At 34.6% G+C, this 24,399-nt stretch overlaps 5 protein-coding genes and 2 pseudogenes across 8 annotated transcripts; 5 read left to right on the top strand and 2 right to left on the bottom strand.

Annotated features, from left to right (window-relative positions):
- The first annotated feature begins 4,422 nt into the window (after nucleotides 1-4,422).
- Nucleotides 4,423-6,550, top strand: LOC108818827 (vesicle-associated protein 4-2). The gene is made up of 7 exons (XM_018591761.2): nucleotides 4,423-4,970; nucleotides 5,173-5,243; nucleotides 5,316-5,397; nucleotides 5,496-5,614; nucleotides 5,861-5,938; nucleotides 6,053-6,172; nucleotides 6,276-6,550. Exons 1-7 carry the CDS (start codon nucleotides 4,634-4,636, stop codon nucleotides 6,333-6,335), a joined length of 867 nt encoding a protein of 288 aa, XP_018447263.2. The 5' UTR covers nucleotides 4,423-4,633; the 3' UTR covers nucleotides 6,336-6,550.
- A 1,008-nt stretch (nucleotides 6,551-7,558) lies between these two features.
- LOC108822328 (sphingosine kinase 2) lies at nucleotides 7,559-10,262 on the top strand. Its single transcript, XM_056992639.1, has 10 exons — nucleotides 7,559-8,100; nucleotides 8,204-8,326; nucleotides 8,392-8,492; nucleotides 8,636-8,708; nucleotides 8,879-8,965; nucleotides 9,036-9,113; nucleotides 9,194-9,264; nucleotides 9,345-9,608; nucleotides 9,693-9,815; nucleotides 9,903-10,262. The coding sequence occupies exons 1-10, from the start codon at nucleotides 7,773-7,775 to the stop codon at nucleotides 10,095-10,097; spliced, it is 1,443 nt and encodes a 480-aa protein (XP_056848619.1). The 5' UTR covers nucleotides 7,559-7,772; the 3' UTR covers nucleotides 10,098-10,262.
- Nucleotides 10,263-10,308: 46 nt separating this feature from the next.
- Nucleotides 10,309-11,926, bottom strand: LOC108822333 (vacuolar protein sorting-associated protein 28 homolog 1-like; annotated as a pseudogene).
- A 288-nt stretch (nucleotides 11,927-12,214) lies between these two features.
- LOC108838261 (uncharacterized) lies at nucleotides 12,215-13,827 on the bottom strand. Its single transcript, XM_056992663.1, has 4 exons — nucleotides 13,685-13,827; nucleotides 13,179-13,447; nucleotides 12,681-13,094; nucleotides 12,215-12,597 (listed from the first exon to the last, which is right to left on the bottom strand). The coding sequence occupies exons 1-4, from the start codon at nucleotides 13,686-13,688 to the stop codon at nucleotides 12,394-12,396; spliced, it is 891 nt and encodes a 296-aa protein (XP_056848643.1). The 5' UTR covers nucleotides 13,689-13,827; the 3' UTR covers nucleotides 12,215-12,393.
- A 997-nt stretch (nucleotides 13,828-14,824) lies between these two features.
- Nucleotides 14,825-16,445, top strand: LOC130498446 (uncharacterized). Of its 3 annotated transcripts, none has more exons than XM_056991817.1 (5): nucleotides 14,825-15,199; nucleotides 15,439-15,675; nucleotides 15,788-15,870; nucleotides 15,945-15,989; nucleotides 16,074-16,445. In XM_056991817.1, exons 2-5 carry the CDS (start codon nucleotides 15,533-15,535, stop codon nucleotides 16,211-16,213), a joined length of 411 nt encoding a protein of 136 aa, XP_056847797.1. In that variant the 5' UTR covers nucleotides 14,825-15,199; nucleotides 15,439-15,532; the 3' UTR covers nucleotides 16,214-16,445. The 3 variants fall into 3 exon arrangements, 2 of the variants coding, with proteins under 2 accessions (XP_056847797.1, XP_056847796.1); XM_056991816.1 differs by having other exon boundaries at nucleotides 14,827-15,199; nucleotides 16,065-16,445; XR_008937332.1 differs by having other exon boundaries at nucleotides 14,830-14,974; nucleotides 15,093-15,199; nucleotides 15,439-15,870; nucleotides 16,065-16,445.
- A 651-nt stretch (nucleotides 16,446-17,096) lies between these two features.
- On the top strand, nucleotides 17,097-19,501 carry LOC108822332 (endonuclease 3). 2 transcript variants are annotated; one of them, XM_018595376.2, is made up of 10 exons: nucleotides 17,097-17,150; nucleotides 17,238-17,352; nucleotides 17,502-17,682; nucleotides 17,775-17,870; nucleotides 17,980-18,035; nucleotides 18,148-18,231; nucleotides 18,419-18,511; nucleotides 18,608-18,675; nucleotides 18,759-18,832; nucleotides 19,204-19,501. In XM_018595376.2, exons 2-10 carry the CDS (start codon nucleotides 17,239-17,241, stop codon nucleotides 19,320-19,322), a joined length of 885 nt encoding a protein of 294 aa, XP_018450878.1. In that variant the 5' UTR covers nucleotides 17,097-17,150; nucleotide 17,238; the 3' UTR covers nucleotides 19,323-19,501. The 2 variants fall into 2 exon arrangements, with proteins under 2 accessions (XP_018450878.1, XP_056847598.1); XM_056991618.1 differs by lacking the exon at nucleotides 17,097-17,150 and having other exon boundaries at nucleotides 17,174-17,352.
- A 1,441-nt stretch (nucleotides 19,502-20,942) lies between these two features.
- On the top strand, nucleotides 20,943-23,289 carry LOC108819990 (endonuclease 3-like; annotated as a pseudogene).
- Nucleotides 23,290-24,399: the final 1,110 nt, after the last annotated feature.

Below are 24,399 nucleotides of genomic sequence, written 5' to 3' on the forward strand. Positions count from 1 at the left end.
CGGGGTTTAGTAATTTTTTTAATATGAATATTTTAAAAACCTAAACTGAATTGTCAGATCTCCGAATTAACCGGTATAATCACAATCGGGTTGAATTTAAAAACGCTGATTTAAATGCAAAACTATTTTAAATACACACTTTTAAAAATTACCAAAATATTTGTTAAGTTATTAATGAAATTTTTCATCGTAAAATATTCCGCGATTCCAAAGCGCGGATCAAGATCTAGTATCTATATTATTAAAGTTGAAGTACAAATTAGAGATGTTTGGAAACAAGGATAGTAGGATAAATGAGATATGTTTGGCAACATGAATAGTAGAGATGTGTATTTTCTTTTATTTACACATTTAGCCATTGTATTTTCTGTAATTTAATAACAAATGAGAATTCCTTAGAAACATGAATTAACATATTTAATACTCTTTTTATTTAAACATTTAGTCATTGCTTTTATAATAAATTAAACAACCTTCTTTCTATATTTCTTTTTATTTACAATTATGTCACTATATTTACAATTCTTTTTGGTAAAAATAAAAATACAAACTGAAATATAAATATTATACTATATAAAAAATTTAAAAAATATTATTACCTTATTTAGTTTAGTCAAATATAAACATTTCAAGAGTTTAATTTTCAAAAAAAATATCATAAAATTAGTAATAACTCAAAGAAAACTAATGCAAAAAATTAAAACTTTGAAACATGGATAAAAGTATGTCAAGAAGAAGAAAAAATAATGGCTTATGTTATTAATAAAAATTGGAAATCCATTATATCATTTTTAAAATATACAAAATGGACTAATCTAATTACCTAAAAACATTGTTTTGTCTAAAATAATCATAAAATAAATTTTAAATTTTATATACATATTAAAATATGCATATATTCAAAAATTTACTTTTACTAAAATATTTTCCAATAACCGTTATTAAAAATATTTTCAATATATATAAGAAAAACAACAAAAAGATTAATTTTATATACCAACTTAAATTAAGGTTTTTATATTTCACATTAAAATTTAAGAATATAATATATATGATTATTTATATTGATATGAAAAATGAATAGCAATATATTTTTGAAATATACACCCGCATGGGCATGCGGGTCAAAATTTATTTTAAATTACAATGTAAATATTTAATTAATATAGAAATATGTCACATTGTTTAAACAAAATATTAATATAAAAGTATTGTACGGTTGCATTCTAAAATCATTTATTTTAACAACAAGTCAAATAAATATATTGATTGGAGAGGGAATAAAACAAAATCAGAGAAACACATAGTTTACCAGAGACACTATAGAGTGTGTCGAATTTATTATAAAGAAAGTTTCACTAAGATAAATACATTCAATAGCTACAAACAAATAATATATTTCACAAAAGTGAATAATAATACCCGCGTTTTCGAAGCGCGGGTCAAAATCTAGTATTATATTATAGGTGATGTTGTGTTTTCTATTATTACAAAAAGTATTGAAGAGTGGTTTTATATATACAGTAGAATTAAAAATAAAATAACAAATGCCTTTATTAGATTGAATGAGATAAAATATATATCCTCAAGATTTTCAGAAGACTGGATATTAGATATTCCTACAATTTCAATTTAGTTTTTCTTGCAAAATAATTGTTGAGACTCATTTATTTTTCCTCGTTCCTTTTTGCTAGAGTCTTGCGGGATCAATATATTTTACATTATGCACTGACCGTAAACTTTTATATAAGTTTCCCGAACCTTGACTTAACCCGAGGTTAAGACTAATATATATGCATTAAGAAAGTTTTTGATCTTGCCTTAAGAACAATGAATTTGAATATCATCATCGAAAGCTATATATTTCAAGAAAAAATAATAAATCCTACTCCGATCCATTTTGCATTAAAATATAGGATATGATTGGAGATGCTCTGAGGTAAAGTATGTCATGGTTGAAAAAAGGATAAAGTATGTCATCAATCCCCAGCCGTATGATATATGTACTGTGCATATAAAACGTACAAGATTTTGACATGCATGCTCGCGCCGATGTATTTTTATAAAATATGTTGTTATTTATTTTCATGTCAATACTAGACTGGGGAAAAAAACGAATCAAAAAAATTGAACCGACTCTGATCCAAAAAATAGTACCAAACTCGAACTGAAATTGACTAAGGGGGATTATTGGTGGTTGAATTTTAATTGATTTAGAAAATTTAGAGAATCCATTATTATTGGTATGTGGATTTTAACAATCTTATTAAAGTCTTTTGTTATTGATTTATGGACTTTTAAATTCTATGTAAATCTCTTGTTATTCAAAAAGTTTAGCTTTTATAGATTTTGTAACTGTATTAAAGTTTCTTGTTAGTGGGACATGGATTTTCTTTAGTTTTACTCATAATACTCAACTTTGGAAATACCATGTACACTCATAAGATTCTTAAAATCTATGAAATTAAAACACACATACACACAAATATAAAAGTTTTGTATTACATTTTTACTGTTAAGTTAATGATAGTAAAAGAAAGAAAATTATAACAAAATCATTTGAGCCAACATTATGAGAAAATTCATAGTTTTGTATTAAACATAAGAATATAAATAAAAATTAATTTAGTATCAAATAACTATAGTATCAAATTAATTTAGTATCAAATAACTATAGTATCAAATTAATTTAGTATCAAATGATTTTTAATAATGATTGTCTTGATACTAAAGTAATTTTATTAATTTTTATTAAGCAAGACAATCATTATTAAAAATCAAAAAATTACTTTAGTATCAAATAACTATATTTCACGAATTTTTTTAGAACACATATATATATATATATATATATATATATTAAACATAAGAATATAAATAAAAATTAAGCGAGACTATCATTATTATAAAGCAAAATTTTACTTTAGTATCAAATAACAATATTTCACAAAAAGTGTTTTTTTAGAAAACACACACACACATATATGTATTAGAAGGAAAGTTTTGGAGAAAGAAAGTTATATATGGAAATTCATGATAATCAATAACAATCAATGATAATTTATACAAAATTTTTGGCACGAATTCATCAAATCTACTCAACTTTAAAAAACCTCTTAACTTGTAAAATTCTAAAACTTCACACAAATTTTAGTTTCAATAACCCCCCCTAAATATCCAAATTATTCAAAATTTTGGTATTTAAGAAATTGAAACTAAATCCGATCCGAACTGAAATATTTCAGATATATAATGGATTTTATAATTTTAAAGTTAATTTAAATGAGTTATTCGAACCCAAAAAGATCCGAATCGAATCTGAAGAAAAAAATTAGAAATATCAGAATGAGACTGAAGTCTTTGATCTCGGAAACTTAGAAACTCAAACAGACCCGAACCCGAACTCGAATGAGTTGCCGAACGCCCACCCCTAATAACTATTATATATCATATTGGTGTCATCATATAATTAATCATATTTTATATAGTACCATTATATAAATAATCATATAATTAATATTATTTTATATGTACTATCGTATAAATAATCACATTATATTTTTAAAATTTAATGTAAAATATAAAAACTATAATTTAAGTTGATATATGAAATTGGACTTTGTATTATATTTTTATTATATATATTGAAAACATTTTTTAATAATGGTTATTGAAAAATATTTTAGTAAAAATAATTTTTTTGAATATATTTATATTTTGAATCAATTTTTGATATAAATCAACTTCAAATTATTATTTTAATTTAAAAAAAAATATATATATATATATATAGTTTAAATTTTGTTTTATGATTAACCACAAATGTTTTTAGATAATTAGATTAGTTCATTTTCCGTATATTTTAAAGTTGGCTTAAATATATAGTTTTTATAATATAATGGATTTTCAATTTTTTTAATAACTCAAATTAATTTGTTTTAATATACTGATATTCATATTTCCAAATAACTTTATATTTTTATGCGGTTATTTATGTTTCCAAATATATTTTTTTAAAAATTGCTATTCATATTTTCAAACGAACCTTTTTTTAATCGGTTATCCATGTTTCCAAATAAATTTCTTTTTTTAATTTGTTATCCATGTTTTCAAATAAAATTTTTCTTTAAAACTATTGTCCATGTTTCTAAACAAATTTAATTTCTACTTCAGTGTTAATAATATATATCCAACAATGCTGAATATTATCTACGACTAAAAAAATACATGAGAAATGAAAAAAGTTTGAATCTATCTGGAAACCAAAAAAAAAACCACGAAAAAGACTTTAAAAGCTAACATTTTAAAAATAACATTGTAAGAGAATCAAATACGCTGTCGTTTTGGGTGTATGTCTCAGTCGCTTTTTAATCAACCTCCACTTGCCGATTCGATGCTCTTCCGCGCTAATCAAGCACCCAATAAACACACACAAATCGAATTACATATAACGAATTGTTAAATCGGACGTGAAATCAATTAATTAAATCCACTCTATCTCTCCACTCCTCGCGTCCGATCTCACTCTCTCTCTCCTCTCTACTCCATCACAAACAAACAACTCAGCTCTCTCTCTCATCTCACAAGTCAAACTCTATCTTCACCGTTTCTCCGCCGCGCGAATCGGCTTCCGATGACCATGACGACGGAGGAGAAACCAACCACCGATGGCCGAGGCTGGGGTATCTTCAAAATCCCGTTTCGAAACTCTCACGGAAACGCCTCTAGTGCCGCCACGTCTCCGTTTCCATCGGGAGCTTCTTCTTCCTCTTCTTCTCATCATATCCACAACCACCACCATCACCACCACCACCACCATCATCATGGTGGCTACAACGGGCCACACGGCGACGGATCGGGTCAAAATCAGCACCCGACTCCTTCGCCTTCGGTATCGTCCGTCGCTAAGTCGCTTCTGCCTGTAAAACGCAGATTGAAGCTTGATCCGTCCGAGAAACTCTACTTCCCTTGTGAGTTTTGTTCGAATCTCTTCTGATTTGGAATCGTAGGGTTGTTTCTGATACTTTCCAAAACTTCGATCTGATTTTTGATCTCTCTGTCTAATTTTGGATCGATTTGTAAATAAATAAATAAGTGTCGTCAGTTATTATGATCTTAATTTAACTGAAGAGTACTGAACTAGATTGGTGTTTTTACTTTTGATGTTTGAAGATGAGCCTGGGAAGCAAGTAAGGAGCGCTATTAAGATTAAAAACACCAGCAAATCACATGTAGCGTTCAAGGTATGTTTTTTTGATTATGAGAGTGTTTGCGTTTTGAATGTGCTTCTTACTCTTGTTGCTCTCTTTTCTCAGTTTCAAACAACTGAGCCGAAGAGTTGCTTCATGCGTCCACCGGGTGCTATTCTTGCTCCTGGAGAGACTATTATCGCCACTGGTAAATTTTCTTCTTCTTCTTCTTCTTCTTCTTATCCTATTAGAGAAAATGGGTTTAGTAGATTTGTGCATGTGACTCTGTTTTCCTCACTTTGACAGTTTTCAAGTTTGTTGAGCCTCCTGAGAATAATGAGAAGCCAATGGATCAGAGGAGCAGGGTTAAGTTTAAAATCATGAGCCTGAAGGTTAAAGGTCCAATGGACTATGTGCCTGAGCTGGTATGTTGAGCTAACCTTTGTACTGGAAAACGGTAGTGACAATATGTCAGTATCATAACTGGAACATAATCTATTTAGTTCATCTCTAAAACATAACAAGGCTAGATATTCCCAGTTACTTTATAGGCACGTGCATATAAACCAAGCACGTGTGCTATTGTTTGTCATGTTCTTACATTTCTGAGTCTCCACTTAATCTTCTTTCTACCGATATTGTTTTTTTTTTTTGGTTTCTGTTTCCCGCAGTTTGATGAGCAAAAAGATGATGTGTCCAAGGAGCAAATATTGCGTGTTATCTTCTTGGATCCAGAACGTCCGAACCCTGTGAGTATCTGAATCAGTATGCTTTTTGTAAATGATTCTATCAAAATACTGAACTTTTCCTTATGCGCTCTGCCTCTCTCTAATTGTATGTGTGATGAATGAATGAAAAAAAAGGCACTGGAGAAACTGAAGCGTCAGTTAGCCGAAGCGGATGCAGCAGTGGAGACGAGAAAGAAACCACCAGAGGAAACAGGTCCAAAGATGATTGGAGAAGGACTTGTGATCGATGAATGGGTGAGTCACATTTCCGCTATATCTTAAGAATCTTTCTCTTTTATAATTGTGAAAAATCTGAGATTGTTGTGGTCTCTCTCTCTCCTCTCTAATGAAAACACAGAAGGAGCGACGAGAGAGATATCTTGCACAGCAACAAGGCGAAGGAGTTGAGTCTGTCTAAGAACTAAAAAGAAGATCCTTCTCAGAACAAAAACTAGTGTGTGTGTGTGTGCTTGTGAAGAAAGAAGAAGAAGAAGAGACCACTATATTCAATTCCTCCCTGCTAACTTCAAAATTCATAATGCAATCTAAGGATGATGTTGGTATAAAAGAAACATTTTCATGTAAAAAAAAATGTAAACGTGGGGTTTGATAAAGAATTGTTCATGTTAAGACTTATTAAAAAGAGAGAGGATGTGGGGGCTGAATCAGCCCGCTTGGTTTAATCATAACCGATTCTATTTTACTTAAATCGTTCGGTTTTGTCCACCTGGTTGTTGATTGATTTCGTACCGGTCAATATGATCAGAAACTCGGTCAGGACACAACAGTTGTATCTAATACAAAAGTTGGTAGGACCAGGATTTATTAACATAGAGGGATGTATGTAGCAACTTCTCAACCTGCTCTGTTAATTGTGAACGATCTCTCTAGCTGTGTTAATTCTGGTGAGCAGTTCCTTGAGAAAACTATCCTCTTCTGTTCTTATTGATCTCGATGGCACCTTAATTAACACATGTATACTTTCAAAAGAAAAATCGTTTCAGTTTTTGTCAATCTAACTTCCATATTCAGTTGATGTCTGTTCCTTATAGACGTTTGTGGTTGACATATTGAGGAAGTATATGTGTAAATATGGAAAGCGATGGGATGGAAGAGAAGCACTTAGATAATTGGGAAGACACCATCAGAAGCAGCGACAACCACTGTTGAAGATTATGAACCGTAAGGTTAGTCTAAAGTCATCAAAGCTACTACAACTTTTAAAGGATAAGAGATTGCCTAAGTACCTTCACTAAACCTAGAGTTAGAATTGATAAGCAAACAGGGAATGTAAACAAAATAGATTGATCAACATAGTCTGCATATATAGATGGTATTCTGCTAGCCAACCTGAGATTTGGAGCGATAGACAATTTAATAAAAAAATAATAGTTTAAGGGTTTAAATTCTTTTTTTTAAACAAATTTGGGATCATAATATTTACAGTTTAATTATCTGCCCTAACTTTCTGCTTGATTATCTTGAATTCTTTACAGTTTCAAGAGGAGTGACTTGTGTTTTTGTTTAAAGACATTTTGGAAGAAGATTAAGAAAAGTCTCTGAAGCCAAGTAAACCTCCCCCCTCTGGCTGGCTTTGATTATCTAGAAAGAAGAGACTAATATCTTGAACCAGTTAAAACGGTGACGTTTTGCTGGTTACGACTTGGTATAAGTCGTTCTTTTTGTACACTTGTCTGATAACTAAAGATCGTGACGCCACGTCATCCCATCTGATCAGGAAAAAGTATCAAGCAACAAAGTCAATTATATCTTTGTGCTTTAGCTCACCTGCGAAGCGAACAAAGAATCTCTCTCTCTCTCTCTCTCTTTTTCTCACGTGAGAACTGTCTGCGTCATGGCTCCAGCGGAGGTGATAATCATCGACCTAGTCTTCATAGACGGCGAACTCGGGATGGTGAAGCTGACTGCCGACGGAGTTCTAGAGGCGATCGAGTACGGTGAACCCAGCCGTTACTGGACGGTGAAGAAAGACGTTCTTGGTTTCGTCGTCGAAGGCAAAAAGATAAGAATAAAGACGGTTGTGGAGAGAGAGGAAGGCATCTGTTGCTGTGAGTTCGGTGGAGATGGAGATTACTCCAGGAGAGACTTCGTCTTTGAGCCTTTCTCTGAAGATGCTAGAAACAGATTCTGCTTCAGGCTCCGCCGATACCTTGACTCTCTCGGTTAGTTCCTTTCTTGCAGCACCCTCTTATACACTGGTTAGGGTTTAGGAAAAAAAAAAAGGAAACTTGTCTAACACGGTGATGGAGAAACTCTAATTGTTAGGTCGGCCTAAGAGATTGCTTGTGTTTGTGAACCCTTTTGGCGGGAAGAAATCTGCTATGAAGATATTTGAAAAGGAAGTGAAGCCATTGTTTGAAGATGCTGACATTCAACTTGATGTTCAAGGTTCCCAGCTTTCCTCCTCTGTTTTCAGAACTCTTCTCTGTATTGATGATGGTGATTTTTTATAGAAACCAAGTATCAGTTGCATGCAAAGGAAATGGTTAGGTCAATGGATGTATCAAAATACGATGGTATTGTTTGTGTCAGTGGCGACGGTGTCCTTGTTGAGGTAATTAGTGATATGCTTTTTTACTACTGGTGGAAGTTTCGTTGGATATTAGAGGAAGCAAACCGTTGTTCAATACCTTTTTTTTTTTGTTTTCCTTACCGATCTCTGATTTGTACAAGTGTGTCTTAATATTAACTATGTAGGTTGTAAATGGACTACTTGAAAGAGCAGACTGGAAAACTGTCTTCAAATTGCCAATTGGAGTGATCCCTGCAGGTTTTGTGAACTTTGCTTCTTGTGTTCTTATTAAATAGTAATTGTCATGTGAATGGAGTTGGATGCTATATGCTAAGATATGCATTCTAAGGATCTAACAATACAATTCTTACTATCCTTATTAGTTTATTTTTCTCTTTATGTGCTTTAATAAAATTATTTGCTTCCAGGAACTGGTAATGGCATGATAAAGTCATTGTTGGATCCGGTTGGGCTTCACTGCTGTGCAAATAGTGCTACTATCTCCATTATCCGAGGTCTGCTTATTGTATCTTCAGTCTTTCTTTGGAACATGTCACTGTCAATATAATAAATTGGTATTGGCAGGTCATACACGTTCTTTAGATGTGGCAACTATCTCACAAGGGACTACCAAATTCTTCAGCGTCTTGATGCTTGCTTGGGGTAATGCTAGTGTGACTTCAGAAATACATATATTTGAAAAACGAAACTAGTACCTGAGATTGATCGATTTTTTATTTCAGGTTTAATAGCTGATATAGACATTGAGTCAGAAGAGTTCAGATGGATGGGCAGTGCTCGCCTTAACTTCTATGTATGTATATGCTTGATTTTCAAATCAGCTGTTGTCTTATTCAACTAAATGAGTTTTTTTTTTTTCTTTTTTTTTGGTAGGCTGTTCAGAGGATAATGTGTTTAAGACAATACAATGGACGTATTCTGTTTGTGCCGGCCCCTGGGTTTGAAAGCCACGGACAGCCAGGCAGTTTCAGTCTATACAAAGAGCCAACTGTTAGCAATAAGGCGGTTGGGTACCAGGGACCTGATACTGAGTTTGAAGATCTGGAATGGAGAGAAATCAAAGGCCCTTTTGTTTCAGTGTGGCTTCATAATGTGCCCTGGGGTGCTGAAGACACTCTGGCTGCTCCGGACGCAAAGGTCACTTTCACACTTGGATCCTCTGTATTGTTTACTTGCAAACACATCGTAACACTTTCGTTCTTATATGGTTTTGATGAGCAGTTTTCTGATGGCTTCCTGGATTTGATAGTCTTGAAAAACTGCCCTAAGCTAGCTTTGTTATCATTAATGACACAGATAAGTGAGGGAACACATGTTCAATCACCATACGTAGCATATCTAAAGGTTTGCGATCTGAAACCATGAATTGAGAGAGATCTCCCTTGTGATTTTGGCTAAACAAGTTAAAATGCTTTACTGTTAAAAAAAAAGGTGAAGGCATTTGCACTTGAACCGGGTGCACTCGTAGGTGAACCAGAGAAAGAAGGAATCATAGATGCAGATGGAGAGGTATTGGCAAGGGGAAGAAGATCGTATAAATGTGAGCAAATTTCTTTGATGTCTTACGACAAGCTTCAGATAACTGTTGATCAAGGTTTAGCTACTCTCTTCTCTCCTGAGTATTGATTATGTGAGAGATGAAGAAGACACATCACAATTCATAAAAACACTGATTGTCATTTTGTTTAATCTCTTATTGTAAATGGTCTTCCCTTGTGTTTGTGTAATTTAATTATTTCACATGTACAGATAGATATATTATTTGGAAATGAGAATCACAGTTGTTTTTTGGGAGTTATTTCTGATTCTTTTTTTGGATTTTGAAGATAAAGAGCAGTTAAATCTAATTACGGATGAAAGCTCATTATACTTAAAGATTCATTACAATTCAGAAGAAGACAAAGTATCTGGCTTGGCATGATCTTTACACAACAAAAGAAAGGAATGTTTCTGTCTACACAACATTCATCTCTAGAGAGTGTTGCAACAAAATAGGCTTCAAAACCAAAACCATTATCCTAAAGCCATAGTTGTAACTAACATAAAGCCAAGTTGCCTGAATGAATCAGTTACCAGCATTAGGCAAAGCAGCCATGAAGGAGTTGTAAGAAGACTCAAGATCAAAGTGAAGCTGCCTGGCCTGCTGCTCAGTGAGCTCATCAGAAGCCCCCATCTTAGACAACCTCACAAGCCACTCTTTCATCTTCACCTTCCCTTCGAAATCCGGCTGCAAAATGCTCAGCTTACCAAGCGAAGCAGAGAGATCAGACAGCAACGGATACACCTGGTCAACAGCCACCATATTAAGCTTCAAAGAATCCATACAAGTAATAAAATTCTGAACACACTCCGCGACGACGACGGAAGCAGAGCTGGAAGTAGACGCCACCGCGGCGGCTCGGTGCTCCACGGTAGACGGCGGCGGAGCAGTCCATCTTGTAGGTGTCGGCGAACCTCTCGACGTTGGGAACAGAGTCCTTGAGGGTGGTTGCGGAGAGGGTTTTGAAGTGGACGATGAGTTTCTGACACTCGGTTTCGTATTGGGAGGGGGAGATGAGGTCGCGGATGTAGGCCTTCTCGAGCTTCTCGGTGGCGTAGAGCTCGGAGAAGTTCTCGTACATTTCGCGCTCACGCTTGTCGTTCCATAGCTTGATGACCTCCATTCTTTTACTAGTTGTGGAGAAGAGGGATGGGACACGCGCTGATGAAAGCGGAGAAAAAGCTTCCTTGCTGTATCGGAACCAATAAAACCGAAGTAAATAAATAAAGGTGAAGCATGAGAAAAGGCATAAACCATATAGAGACAACAAGACATTGAAGTGAACCAGAGAGCAGAGAGAAAGATGGGTTTAATGAGAAGAGAAAACCCAATTAAACTTACCCTAAATCATTCTAATCTAAGGCTTAAAAATCCAAACTTTTTTTCTGAGAGAGAGAGAGAGAGAGGAGGGAGAGAGACTTACAGGAAGCAAAAGTTGGGAGATTTGGATAGTCGAACTACTTGAGAGAGGTTGCGTGTAAGAAGAGTGGGTGGGTCTTTATGATATTTTGATAAAGAAAGAAAGGCTTCACGGTGCAACGAACTTCTTCTATGTCTGTTTGGTGGACCAACGAATCAATAATCAGCATCGATTTTCTCGCCTTAATTCAAATTAGGAAGGGATAAAACAACAGGAAACGCAATTTCGATTTAAACCCTAAATCCAAAAATTTAATCTGGTTTCTGAAATCTGTTAGAGACGAAATTTGAAACGCATATATAAAAACGCTGACCTTTGAGGGCGTTGACAAATAGAGAGAAATAGGAGTGTCAGAGAGAATAGGTGGAGCAGAGAGGCACCATTAGTGAAGGCTATGATTGATATTTCGACAAAGAAGAAGAAGAAGAATCGTCTGCGACTGCGTGTCGGAGTTGCTTTGTTCAGAAAACACGCTCTTTTGTCCTTTTCCCCACGCCTCCCCGTGCCACCTTTTCTTTTTTACCCTCTCTTTTTCCCCCATTACCACTCTTACTAATATTTTACTGTAGTCTGTTATTTCGGTTTTAGTTTTTCACAAATTATTATTATTCCAATAATTTTTGTTTAAAAAAACAAATAATGCTTATAGTGTAGTCACTTTGCTTGGTTATATAAAGCAAACAAAGAATCATGAAAACAAATTCAATTGAGCACATAGTTAATATTTTGTTTAGTTATTCTTATTCAATTGATGGCAGTGAAATGATATTATCTTGACTCAAATTGTATAACACTATTGACCATATCATCTGAATATCTCAACATTATTGTATCTTTTCCCAATATCAAAAGTTTCAAGTCTCCCAAAACACTATGCTAAAGAGGAATAACATAGCAGTACACACAAAGGATTTACTACAAAATGGACTCAAGTCGATTTGCACTCTAAACCGGACCAAAGATCATTCGGTCTTTTTATCGAGCTTCTTCTTTGTCTCCCCGCTGTAAGGACCAACATGGTAAGCATGCTTCTGAACCGCAGCAAAGATAACCATCTCAACACACACCAACACATTCTGAATAGCTTCCTGGATTTGTTCCACCTCCAACCAGAAATGGTGTGATTTGATCACTCCCATCGCCACCAGTATGTCTAGTGCTATTCCCTGCAGTCCCATAATCAAAATACCAATCAAGATGAGTTTCTTGCTTTTGAGGGATTTTAGTGATATTACGGAAAACATTTTACCTGCCAGAAGCAAAAGAAGACGATCCCTTTGATGCAGAGGAACTTTGCGAGTGGGTTATGAGGAGCAAGCTCCTTGGCAAACACATGGTAGAAGATCACAAGAGAATACAAGGCCAGGGAAACCGAGATATTGAGAACGATAGTGAATGTCCAGCTCAACCAAGACGGATAAAACCCGACGATTTGTAAAGCAATCATCAAGATAGAGCACACTGGTCTGATCACCACAAACTGCCATGTCCAGTACTTCAAGAGCCTGAGAGTGCGGTGATCCAGACGGACTACATGAGGCTGGAAAAGAGTCATTGGGAAAGAATGGTGAATCTCCCTTCCTTTGATTCCATCAGGCACAATGTTTTTGCTGATAGATATGTTCAAGTAACTATACATCAACGCCAAGAACTTAGCAATGACCTGCAACACAAAATCAAGAACTAGTAAGAACACTCTTTATTATGTTATGACGACTAACAAAAAAAAAGAAAGAGGAATACTCACGAGTGCTTCGTAGCATTCTTTGATGGACTCTAGAAACAAGAAGAAGGTTTCACTTCCTTTGACATCTAACAAACCAACAAAGGAAACAACGGCGTAGATAGGAGCCATGAGAACAATGACGAGTATAGCCTTCTGTTCCTTGGGGTTCTTCCAGTGAAAGAGATGCTGAGACACAAGCTGTATCGTCAGATGAAGTGTGATCAATACAGAAAACGCCGAGCAGTAGAAAGTGATCTGCGGAGGCTTCATCCCCGTTAAGTCCATCATTGCTACAAAAAAAAAAAACCAAACCTGCATCAAGAAGAAAGCATATACATCTGAATCTCCACAACAGCAATGAAAGCACCACATCGAAAACTTATACTCAAATTTCGTTCCTTTGCTCGAATCTAACATTGTTTGCAGAACAGTATGTAGCCGGTTACTACAAAAAAGCTCAAAACTTTTTGATTGATTGAAAAAAACTTGTGAATCAGAATGGATTAACACTCAAAACCCAATCAAACCCATTAATTTGAATTCGATTTTGGTTTCCTAATATTCCAATTTTGTGATCTCGAAGCAATGCGATGTCTCTGTGAATCTGATCAAAGCTAAAACATAAGAGCTAACCAGAGAGAGAGAGAGAAGAACTAACAGGAGAAGAAGAAGAGCGATGAGAGTGTGAGAGACGCGAGTAGAATCAGATCTCTCTGTCTTCTTCTTCTTTAGATCATGAAGAATTGAAGACCGCCATTGATGGGAGTTTGCAAGTTGGGTCCCACTGATGATGTATTATATTATTATTACCACGTGAGACGCCACGATTTGAATAATGAAGTCGGCACTGAGCAATTGGTCCACCTGCTGCTATGTGAGTCGTCGTTCACACGATCTTGGATTTGTTTCAATAAATAAAATGTACACAAAAAAAAACTATTTTAAAATATTAACTCAAACAAGTCGGTATGATATGAATGAAACGGAACGGTTTGGTTTTAAGATAGCGTTGATTCCATCTGGCACAATGTCTTTTGATGATACAGATGTTCAAGCAATTATACATCAATGTCAAGAGTTTCACAATAGAAATTCTACACGACTCTTTTCCAGGTTTGTACCAAAAGACAAAGATTAAAAGAAAGAAGAGAAATTAGGAGACATGTACTGTACATGATGTACATAGCAGAAAAATATATTAAATCTATACACATACCAAGTTAATGAGTAATATTCTTTGTATAATATGTATAGTGACAAAAATTATCTTTAGTACATGTTTCATTCTTTCTCTTATTTTCATTGTTGATTTCATTCTTCTAATATTGTTATTTTTTTTCAAAAATCAATAATATTTGTTATCTTTTTTTACTCTATGATCAGTTATAATTTTTTATGAAATTCTTGTAAAAAAATACTTCTTACGCCCTATAATCATCATATCCAACAATTATTCATTGTATGATCACTTTTCTTCAAGAATATGATAAGATACCAAACCAATTCCTCCTTTGTATTACTCGTAAACGTATACAGAAGGTTACAGCCTCTCACGAGCTAACTGTAAACCTCCAAGTCACTCTCTCTCACTTTACAATTGACCAATTACATGATAGTTCTCTCGTATACGAATACAATGTATTTATACTCTTTATTAAACGTAACTGCTAAACTTTTCTGTCACTCAGAGTCTTTCCTTCCTTCCTTCTTGTTTCTCCTATAGTAAGCTCTCCAGGGCATATCAGAATACTTCGAACTATCAGATTCGACCCCACTCTTTCTCCTTCAAAAGACACTGAGGACAAAGACTAACAAAGGTAAACAAATTATGCGCAAGGACAGAAAGGATATTGCTTCAATGGTTTCCCTATGGGTTTGTAGCTATGCTTAGATCCAAGAAAGGCAGATCCCTAACACTGTGCAAGACCTATACAGTGTATTTCAGCTCTGCTACCAAACGACTTGGGGAGCAAGTAAAAGCCTTACGAGCATGAACTTAACATCGCAGTTGTGATTCCGTGCAATCCAAGCTGCACAGCTCGGTAATACTACATTCCTCCAATTTGCATTGATTATAAGATTGGTGTGAATACGCTGCTCGGTGCTGACACTCATGTTCTTAGTGACAGAACATCTGAAATAGTGTTGGAGAGGTTACTTACTGATTACAATTCGTTTTTATATATGTTTAAGCTGTTTTGATTAAGCTTATTGCAGTTTGTATTGTATTGCCTTAGTTTTAGATTGAAGTCTTAAAAATTTGACGCTCTCTTTTTCTCAGGTGTGTGCTCTTCTTTCTGGAAGAAGTTATGCAGAGGAAGTTGTTGTAACCATTAGACAGATCCTTCCAATTCCCGCTGGTATCTCTCCAAAAGATGCAGCTGCTTTCTCCGAAGTGGCACGCACTGTCTGGTCGACTGTCTTCACGATGGGTCGTCTCTCCCCTGGTGAATTGTTCGTGGTGTTCACTTCTTCCTGTTGCTATAATAGTACTATGTATATTCAGTAAGATGTCATGGTAATGTGGAAATTTAGTTTCCTTTAGTTCAGTTTATGTTAGTATTCTCTCTTTTTGCGTTTAGTGGTTTTGTCTAGCTCTTTGCTAATGATGATAGTTGCTGAGATATTAGGTTCATGGGGGTTCAAGTGGGATTGGGACGTTTGCAATTTCATATGGCTAAACATCAGGGAGTGAGAGTATTTGTCACGGCAGGTATTGTTTTAAAGCTTCACTTTAAACTTGGATGGAAGGTTATGTATCATCTGTTTGATGGGGTAATAATGCAGAAATAAAACTAAGTAGTCTACTTCCAAAGCGTCTCACTGTATTAGGTACTTAACATACAATCATTCAATCATATCTCAAGATCAAAGTTGATACCCTACTGAAAATCTTGGTCTGTCAAGTTTCTAAAGGAGCTGAGTTAAGACCAAGAACAAAGCGGTTGTTGTACGCGGAAGTCGAGAAGACTGTTTGGCCAGCGATAGGAGCGGGGAAGGTAAAACCAAAGTTGATACAAGTATTTACCGTTGTCACAAGCAGCAGAAGCTCATAGCCTTATGGAGAGTAGTAATCATAGGTCAGATTCTACTTGTGACTTGATTCCTCTGAAAAGTGATACATGTGCAGAGACAAGAATCATGTTGGATAAATAAATAAAAGTCTGGTATATCATGCTCATTGTTGTTCAGGAGAGCTTTATGTATCTCTGTTTTAGAGAAAAGGAAAATATGTAACTATTGAACAATATGATTCATCAGATAAGCTGTCTACAAGTCTCTCTTTACTTCTTTTACTTTATATTCGACTGTTTGTATATTGTAGAAACGATAACTGATTAACTTCCAGAGTAAAATCAGTAGTTTGGAAATAATCACAATCTGTTATACCTTTCAAAAAGAAACAGCCAGCATCAACATTGGCGGCCACTCTTCCAAACATAAGCTTGCTGAATCATGAAAATAAGAAAATGATATCTAAGACAACACCATGTTCATCAGTGTAATCTTTTTTCATCCTTTGATCTTTTTGTACATTTCCACAGATATTGTCCTTTTTGTTCTTTTTCCAAATTGTTTTTAAGGGATTTTTTTATGAAATAACCAGGAAAAAAAAACCAAAATTAGTTTCTTAAAGAGAGGGCAGAGAGAGAGAGATAAGAAGAGAAAAGAGTAGAGGGAATGGGATTTTGAATAGTTTGTTATATTGTTTTTTTTAATTATTATTGGGTACAATTTCTGTTCTCCAAAATTAATTTAAGTAAATATTATGTTCTCTAGACAGTTCGACGAACTTAACAAGTTAACTATTTATGAATAGTGGTTGGGAAAAACAAAGTGCAATGTTATTTGCGTGCGAGTGGCATTTGAATATTTCTTTTTTTCAACATTAAAATATATACATACTCTTGGCAGATATATATATGATATAACCCCTCACCAATGGGAAGTAGTATAGAGCAAAGAAAATCAAACAGAAGAAGACTTTGTGAGGTAAGAAACTCCTTCTATATAACCTCTTCTTCTCTGTCTCTAGATTTGAAATAAAAACGTTGAGAATGGGTTTTCTTTCTTTGTCAGAATGGGCTTAACGTTGAGAATGTGGGTTGCAAGTCTGCTCCTCCTTACACATCTTGTTCATGGAGCTCTCGGTTGGGGAGACGATGGTCATTACGCTGTGTGCAAAATAGCTCAGGTGAAATAGAATGATCTCTGGTGTGATTATAGATAGATCTGAGGGCTTTAGTAACTGTTTTGTTTAATATGGGGAGAGAAAACAAAGGAGAGGCTTTTGTTTTTACTGTTTCATAGAGTTTTTAATGCCATTTTTATCAAACCTTGTAGGCCTATTTTGAGGAAGAAACTTTAGTTGCAGTAAAGAAACTTCTGCCTGCGTATGCAGATGGTGAACTAGCAGCTGTTTGCTCATGGCCTGATGAAATCAAACGCCTGCCTCAGTGGAAGTGGACTTCAGCTTTGCATTTTGCTGATACACCTGATTATAAATGCAACTATGACTATTCTCGTGGGTTTCGTTTCTTGCAAATATTCATTAATCATGTTTCTGTTTGACATTGGCAATTTAATGTATGATTCTTCTTGTCTTTTTATGTGAAGGGGACTGCCCTAATGACTGGTGTGTGACAGGAGCTATCTTCAATTACACAAACCAACTGATGTCAGCTTCTGAAGACTCACTGAGTATTGTCAACTGTGAGTGAGACTTCTAGTGTTATGTTTCAGTTTTTTTACATGTGTCATATAGGTTACATGGAGCGTACTGTTACTATCCTTTCTTTTTTTTTCTGTTTGCAATTTGCAGATAACTTGACAGAAGCTCTCATGTTCTTATCACATTATATGGGTGATATCCATCAGGTTAACCAATCTCTTTAGCAAATTCACATTGCACCTGTGATTAGTGTAAAGTAGTAACTGCACATGCAGAGTATGGCTAGTGCCTGATGTGGATTTTGGTTTTTGTTCATAGCCCTTGCATGAAGGTTTTCTTGGAGATCTAGGTGGTAACAAAGTAAAAGTCAACTGGTACAGTCAAGAAACTAATTTGCACCGTGTAAGTGCTTTCTTGTCAATCATCTTGATGCTAACACATTATTTATTCCATGTTTGCATCTTGAGTCTTGACCGGGAAGCGAAAGGATCTGAACTTTGGAAGTTGCAAAGATTGAAAATAGTATATGCTATAATCTTTCTTATATTTGATCATAATTCTATATAAAAGAGTCACTTCGATTGTGAAGGTTTGGGATGACATGATAATTGAGTCTGCTCTAGAGAAATATTACAATTCAAGCCTTTCAATCATGATTCATGCCCTTCAGGACAAACTAAAGGTACGGTCTTACCTCGCCTCGTTCTAAGCAGTTTCAAGATTAACTTAACTCACAGTGATTGTTTGTCTTTAACTGCTGACTTACTTAACTATATAGTACGGCTGGTCAAGTGATGTTTGGTCGTGGGGGTCATGCCAACTTAACCAAACAGCCTGCCCAAATCCGTAAGCATCCCTATCTTTTTAGCTGTCATATTCTTTCTAGATCATCCTTAATGTTGATTCTGTGTGTTCTTGGTGTTTGTCAGATATGCTTCTGAAAGCATTCATCTTGCCTGCAAGTATGCTTACAAGAACGCTACCGCAGGGACTACTTTAGGAGGTATACCGTATACTTAACTCTCTGAGCACTAAAAAGATCATTCTTATCATCTTAGTCAGAGCAGAGCGTCTTTTCGTATTGGAGTCATCTAACAAGATCCAAATATAAAATGAAAAACATAAGAAACTTTAGATAAATATATAAATTAGATTCTAGAGTTTTATATATATATTTATAAATCCAGTGCTTATAATTTCAAAAGAACGTTAGACATATATAGATGAAGTTATTATTTTCTAAACTACATCATTAATTTGTTAAATATACTGTTAATATCTTTTTAACATAACCTATAAATCATTTGAGGCCACTGATGTTAGATTTCTAATATGCAATGATGTTCTGATTTTGTTTCACATTTCTTTCTGAAGATTACTACTTCCTCTCTCGGCTGCCCGTTGTAGAGAAGAGGATTGTACAAGGCGGGATTCGCTTGGCAGCGACTCTAAACCGAATCTTTTCTGTTAAACCGAAGCTCGCTACAGCATGAAACTAAGACAGATTAGGCCCTATTGTCTTTTGATAAGCATGCACGCCTACTGGCTCCTAGCCTCTCATGTAATGGTAGTATTAAAGTTATGTTATTCGTGGCTACTGTTCTGAGTTTCAACTATAATAATAAAAACCAACCTAAACTCTCATGTAATGATAGTTAAGGTTATGTTATCCGCTGCTAATGTTCTGAGCTTCAAACGGTAAACGAAAATATCCACATTTACGTAGAATAAAAAGGTAGCAAATGCTATAATTAGCATGCATCAAGTAACTTTCAAAAACTGCATATTTCGGTGAAGTTACAAACATTGATCACAAGTTGTGATATGGGTATATATCGATATAGATAGGTATCTGCAGTCTAACATTGCAAAGAAGAAGAAACAGAGCCAAGGTCAACTTACCGAACACCAAAATCAATATTTGGGATTTAATCTGGTTTCATCTGCAAACGTTTTGTTGCTTCTTCCACCTAAGTTTTGCTAGTCTTATGATAAATGTGATTCTAGTTTTCACAATCTATATGAATTTTAGGAGCAAATTATTTATGCAGAAAAAAAGTTGAACTCAATTGCCAATGCCACACTCTTGTCTTCTTAAGATAGCAGTTCAAAATCCATTAGTTGTATTCTATATCTATTTTATTAATTTAGAAGCATGACCTATCGACATAGATTTAGTCCAACAATTATTTCTCATATAATTATTTTTTTTAAAAATAAACCAACGGTTTTAAATGCGGGTCAGAATCTTGTTTTCTAATAAATTAACAGGCTAGTGAGCCAAAATGTTTTTCTAGCACCGGAATTCAGTCAACGATCGGCTCTGGGTCAAGGTTTTACTTGTATGCTCTAACTAGTCTTGGACATTAAGGCCAAACATGTCCGATGTGCCTCAACACAGACCCTAGAGTGTACCGGTGCTTCAAGTCGTTGGCTCGTCTTCTAATTATATTGTCTGGATATCATCCTCTAAATCTGCTTATGATTCTCGCTGTAGAGAGGTTTTTTTTTAGGCTGCTTATGATTATGAAAACAAGAAGCAAGAAATGTTTCCATGAGCAAAAAGTTGTATAGATTTCTTCTTTTGGTCAACAAGTCGTACAGATTTGTACGTAAGGAAACGGTTTGGCACTTGTTTTGCTCATCAAATTTTAAGAATCTTGGATGGTTAAACTAAAGTTGATTATCCTTTGTAACTTGGGTTCGCATTACCCTTAGTATGAAGGGTTATTCTTTAAATCAAAATATCTAAATGCTGATTTCAGATGTGAAGGAGATTATATAGGTTTATATTAAAGTTCCGATGTTAAAAAATATACATGTAGAGAAGTCAACGAGAGAGCAAGCAATGTGAAGCGTACTCCCTCGTTATGGGTCATTCTTTATTACCTACGATGTCAATGATGATGTTTAGTCTTATCTATCACACTTCTTTATTAGCAACAATAGTGATTTTTCATACTCGATATATGATATATCCCCAGGAAAACCAATCAGAAGGCTTTCGGAAGGTAAGAAACTCCTTGTAGTTGTTCTTCTACCTCTTATTCTTCTTCTTCTCTCTTTCTATTTTTGAATATAAAGAGGTAATATTTGTTTATTTTTGTGTCAAGATGGGTTTATCGTTGAGAACGTGGGTCGCAAGTATACTCTTCCTTACACATATCGTCCATGGAGCTCTCAGTTGGGGAGTCGATGGTCATTACGCTGTCTGCAAAATAGCTCAGGTGAAACTTTGTTGATAACTACGAGAATGATCTATGTGATTATATAGATATGAGAGAGCTTTAATAACTCCTCTGCTTTTACGGTATCTGAGAGCCGGTTCTGGCCATCGCGAGATGAACTATTCATCTATGGATTTCCCAAAATATTAATGGTTAATATGTATACATAGTTCGGCCTCCAAATGATTAAGAAAAACATATGTTAATTGTTTAAAATCCATAAATTTTAGGACCAGCCCTGACTGCATTTTCATGTGTGATCTCTGATAATGCCATGTTTTTTTCAATCCTTGTAGAGCTATTTTGGGAAAGAAACTCTAGTTGCAGTGAAAAAACTTCTCCCTGCATATGCAAATGGTGAACTGGCAGCTGTTTGCTCATGGCCTGATGAGATCAAACGTCGCCCTGAGTGGAGTTGGACTTACGCTTTGCATTATGCTGACACACCTGATTACAAATGCAACTATGAGTATTCTCTGTGTTCCATTTTTTTGAAAATATTCATTCATGTTTGTGTTTGACATTGGCAATAAAATGTTAATTCGTCTTGTCTTTTTATGTGAAGGGGACTGCCCTAATGGCAAGTGTGTGACAGGAGCAATCTTCAATTACGCAAGCCACTTAATGTTCCAGTTCCACTGTGAGTTAGACTTTTAGTGGTATAGGTCACATGGAGCATAGCGTGATTACTCTTTTTCTAAATTTTTGCAGACAACTTGACAGAAGCTCTCCTGTTCGTATCACACTTTATGGGAGATGTCCATCAGGTTAATTAATCCTGCGCTATATGCAATTGAGGCTACTCTATTCACATTGCAGCTGTGATAAGTATAAAGAAGTAATTGCATAGAGATAGAGTACATGACTAGTCCATATAATGTGGATTTGGTTTCTGTTCACAGCCCTTGCATGAAGGTTTTATTAGAGATCAAGGTGGTAACAAAGTCAAAGTCAATTGGTACAATCAAGAAACTAATTTGCACCGTGTAAGTGTTTTCTTGTCGATCATCAAAATGCTAACAGTTAATATCTTCTAGTGATCATAATCATATATAAAAAGAGTCACGTTGATTGTGAAGGTTTGGGATGACAAGATAATTGAGTCTGCTCTAAAGAAATACTACAATTCAAGCCTTTCAATCATGATTAATTCCCTTCAAAACAAACCCGAGGTATGACCTTAATTTTTTTTCTTTTCAGTTTACGAGCACCACATTTAAGCACATCCAAGATACACTTAATCTCAGTGGTTTTTTGTCTTTAACTGCTGTCTTAATAATTAATATAGTACGGCTGGTCAAATGATATACCGTCATGGGAGTCATGTCCATGTCACCAAACAGTCTGCCCAAATCGGTAAGCATCCCTATCTTTAGTAAAGCAATTATGGTTTTGTTATAGCTGCCTATTTTTTTACCCTAGATCACCATTAATGTTGATTATGTGTGTTCTTGGTGTTGTCAGATATGCTTCTGAAAGCGTTGATCTTGCCTGCAAGTATGCTTACAAGGATGCTAAGGCAGGGACTACTTTAGGAGGTATACTTTTGAACATTAAAAAGATGATTCACAATGAAACAAGATTTTCTAATATGCAATGATGTTCTGATTTTCTCCCACGTTTATTTCTGCAGATTACTACTTCCTCTCTCGGCTGTACATTGTAAAGAAGAGAATTGCACAAGGTGGAATTCGCTTGGCAGCGACTCTAAACCGAATCTTTTCTCCGAAACAGAGGCTCGCTACCGCATGAAACTAAGACTCTTATGTGATGTTTTAAGGCTATGTGATGCATTGCTATTGTTCTTAATTTTTACTTTAATAATTAGTATCATGTAATGATAGCTATATAAGGTTATGTTATACGCTGCTATTGTTCTGAGATTTAAACTATATTAAACGGTAAACGAAAATATCCACATTTACATACAAAAAGAAAATAGTAGAAGCAAATGCTATTAGCATGCATCAAATAAGATGCAATAACTGCACATTATACTGAAGTTGCAAACCTTGATCACAAGTTCTGATGGTGATATATAGTAGTAGATATCTGGAGTCTGACATCGAAAAAAAGAGAAGGAAACAGAGCCAAGGTCAACTTGCCGAACACCAAATCAATATAGATTCGTCAGAAAAATCGGCAAATCATCCTTGGCTCAACCTCATTCTCTGTTCTTCCATGCAAGACCTTCTGAACATCAAGAGACTCTCATAATCATCGACCATTTTTTGTTCTCTCTCTAACTCTCTCTCTTAATTATCTTGTGATGTCAAAACACTTTTTTGTAAAAAGATGTCAAAACACTTACTCGTGATGAAGGTATTTATAGGAACATGTAGAGAAAAATGTGTGGTTTAGTTTAATTGAAATTAGATTTTGACCCGCCTTAAAGGGCGGAAATTGATTTGTCAAATTTTAATTTTAATATATGTGTATATAATATTATTTATATTTTTGTATAATATTTATATATATAATATAATATTATTTATATTTTTGTATAATATTTATATATATATATATATCTGACATATATATAATATTTTATTAAATGTATATATAATTGAATGGTGTTATAATTTGTGAGTCAGACATTTTTTTCTCTTATGTTTGGAATGATTTGGAACTTGTTGATTTAAGAGTGGTTAAGTTTTGTATGATCTAATAATATTAAGAGATAACCAAAAATATTTTAAAGATGTTATTGGTTAAGTTCAATTTATCTATGTCGGTTAAGATTTGGTTTAATTTAAGTTGGTGGGTTTCATTTTATAGGAGGCTTGATATATTCTAGTAACAACTATGAAAGAGCCCAAATCTAAATGACAACTATAAGTAGTAGATAAAAACCAATCCCTAAATTAATAGATTAGATATAAAGTTTTTTCATGCATGGTTTTAGACTTTTTAGTGCATTCAAGCAAGTAAACGAATGGAATGTTGACCACAACCGTATATTGAAGAATATAATTACTCTAAAAGATTGGCTGACCTTGTATTATCAAATTATTCGAATTCCAATTTTATGTGAATAATTAATATTCGTACTAACACTACTCTAAAGGTATCGTATATGGTCTGCGACACTAAATCTACGTGTCGCATGTTTCTTAGGATTGGAATCATAGTTTTGTGGGTGATCGACAAAAGGAAGTAAAATGGAATATAAACTTTTTTAAAAAAATGGAATAGAAACATATGTTTATATTCCTTTTTTTTGTTTACAAAATCTGAGATTGTCCTTTCAGTTGAGAATATATTATTTGGAGGCTCATCACATTACAAAAGGAGCACTAATACATGTGATCCATCTGGTAGAACATGTTTACTGGGGATTCTT

The sequence above is a fragment of the Raphanus sativus genome, chromosome 8 (genome assembly GCF_000801105.2).
Source record: "Raphanus sativus cultivar WK10039 chromosome 8, ASM80110v3, whole genome shotgun sequence".
Lineage (NCBI taxonomy): Eukaryota > Viridiplantae > Streptophyta > Magnoliopsida > Brassicales > Brassicaceae > Raphanus > Raphanus sativus.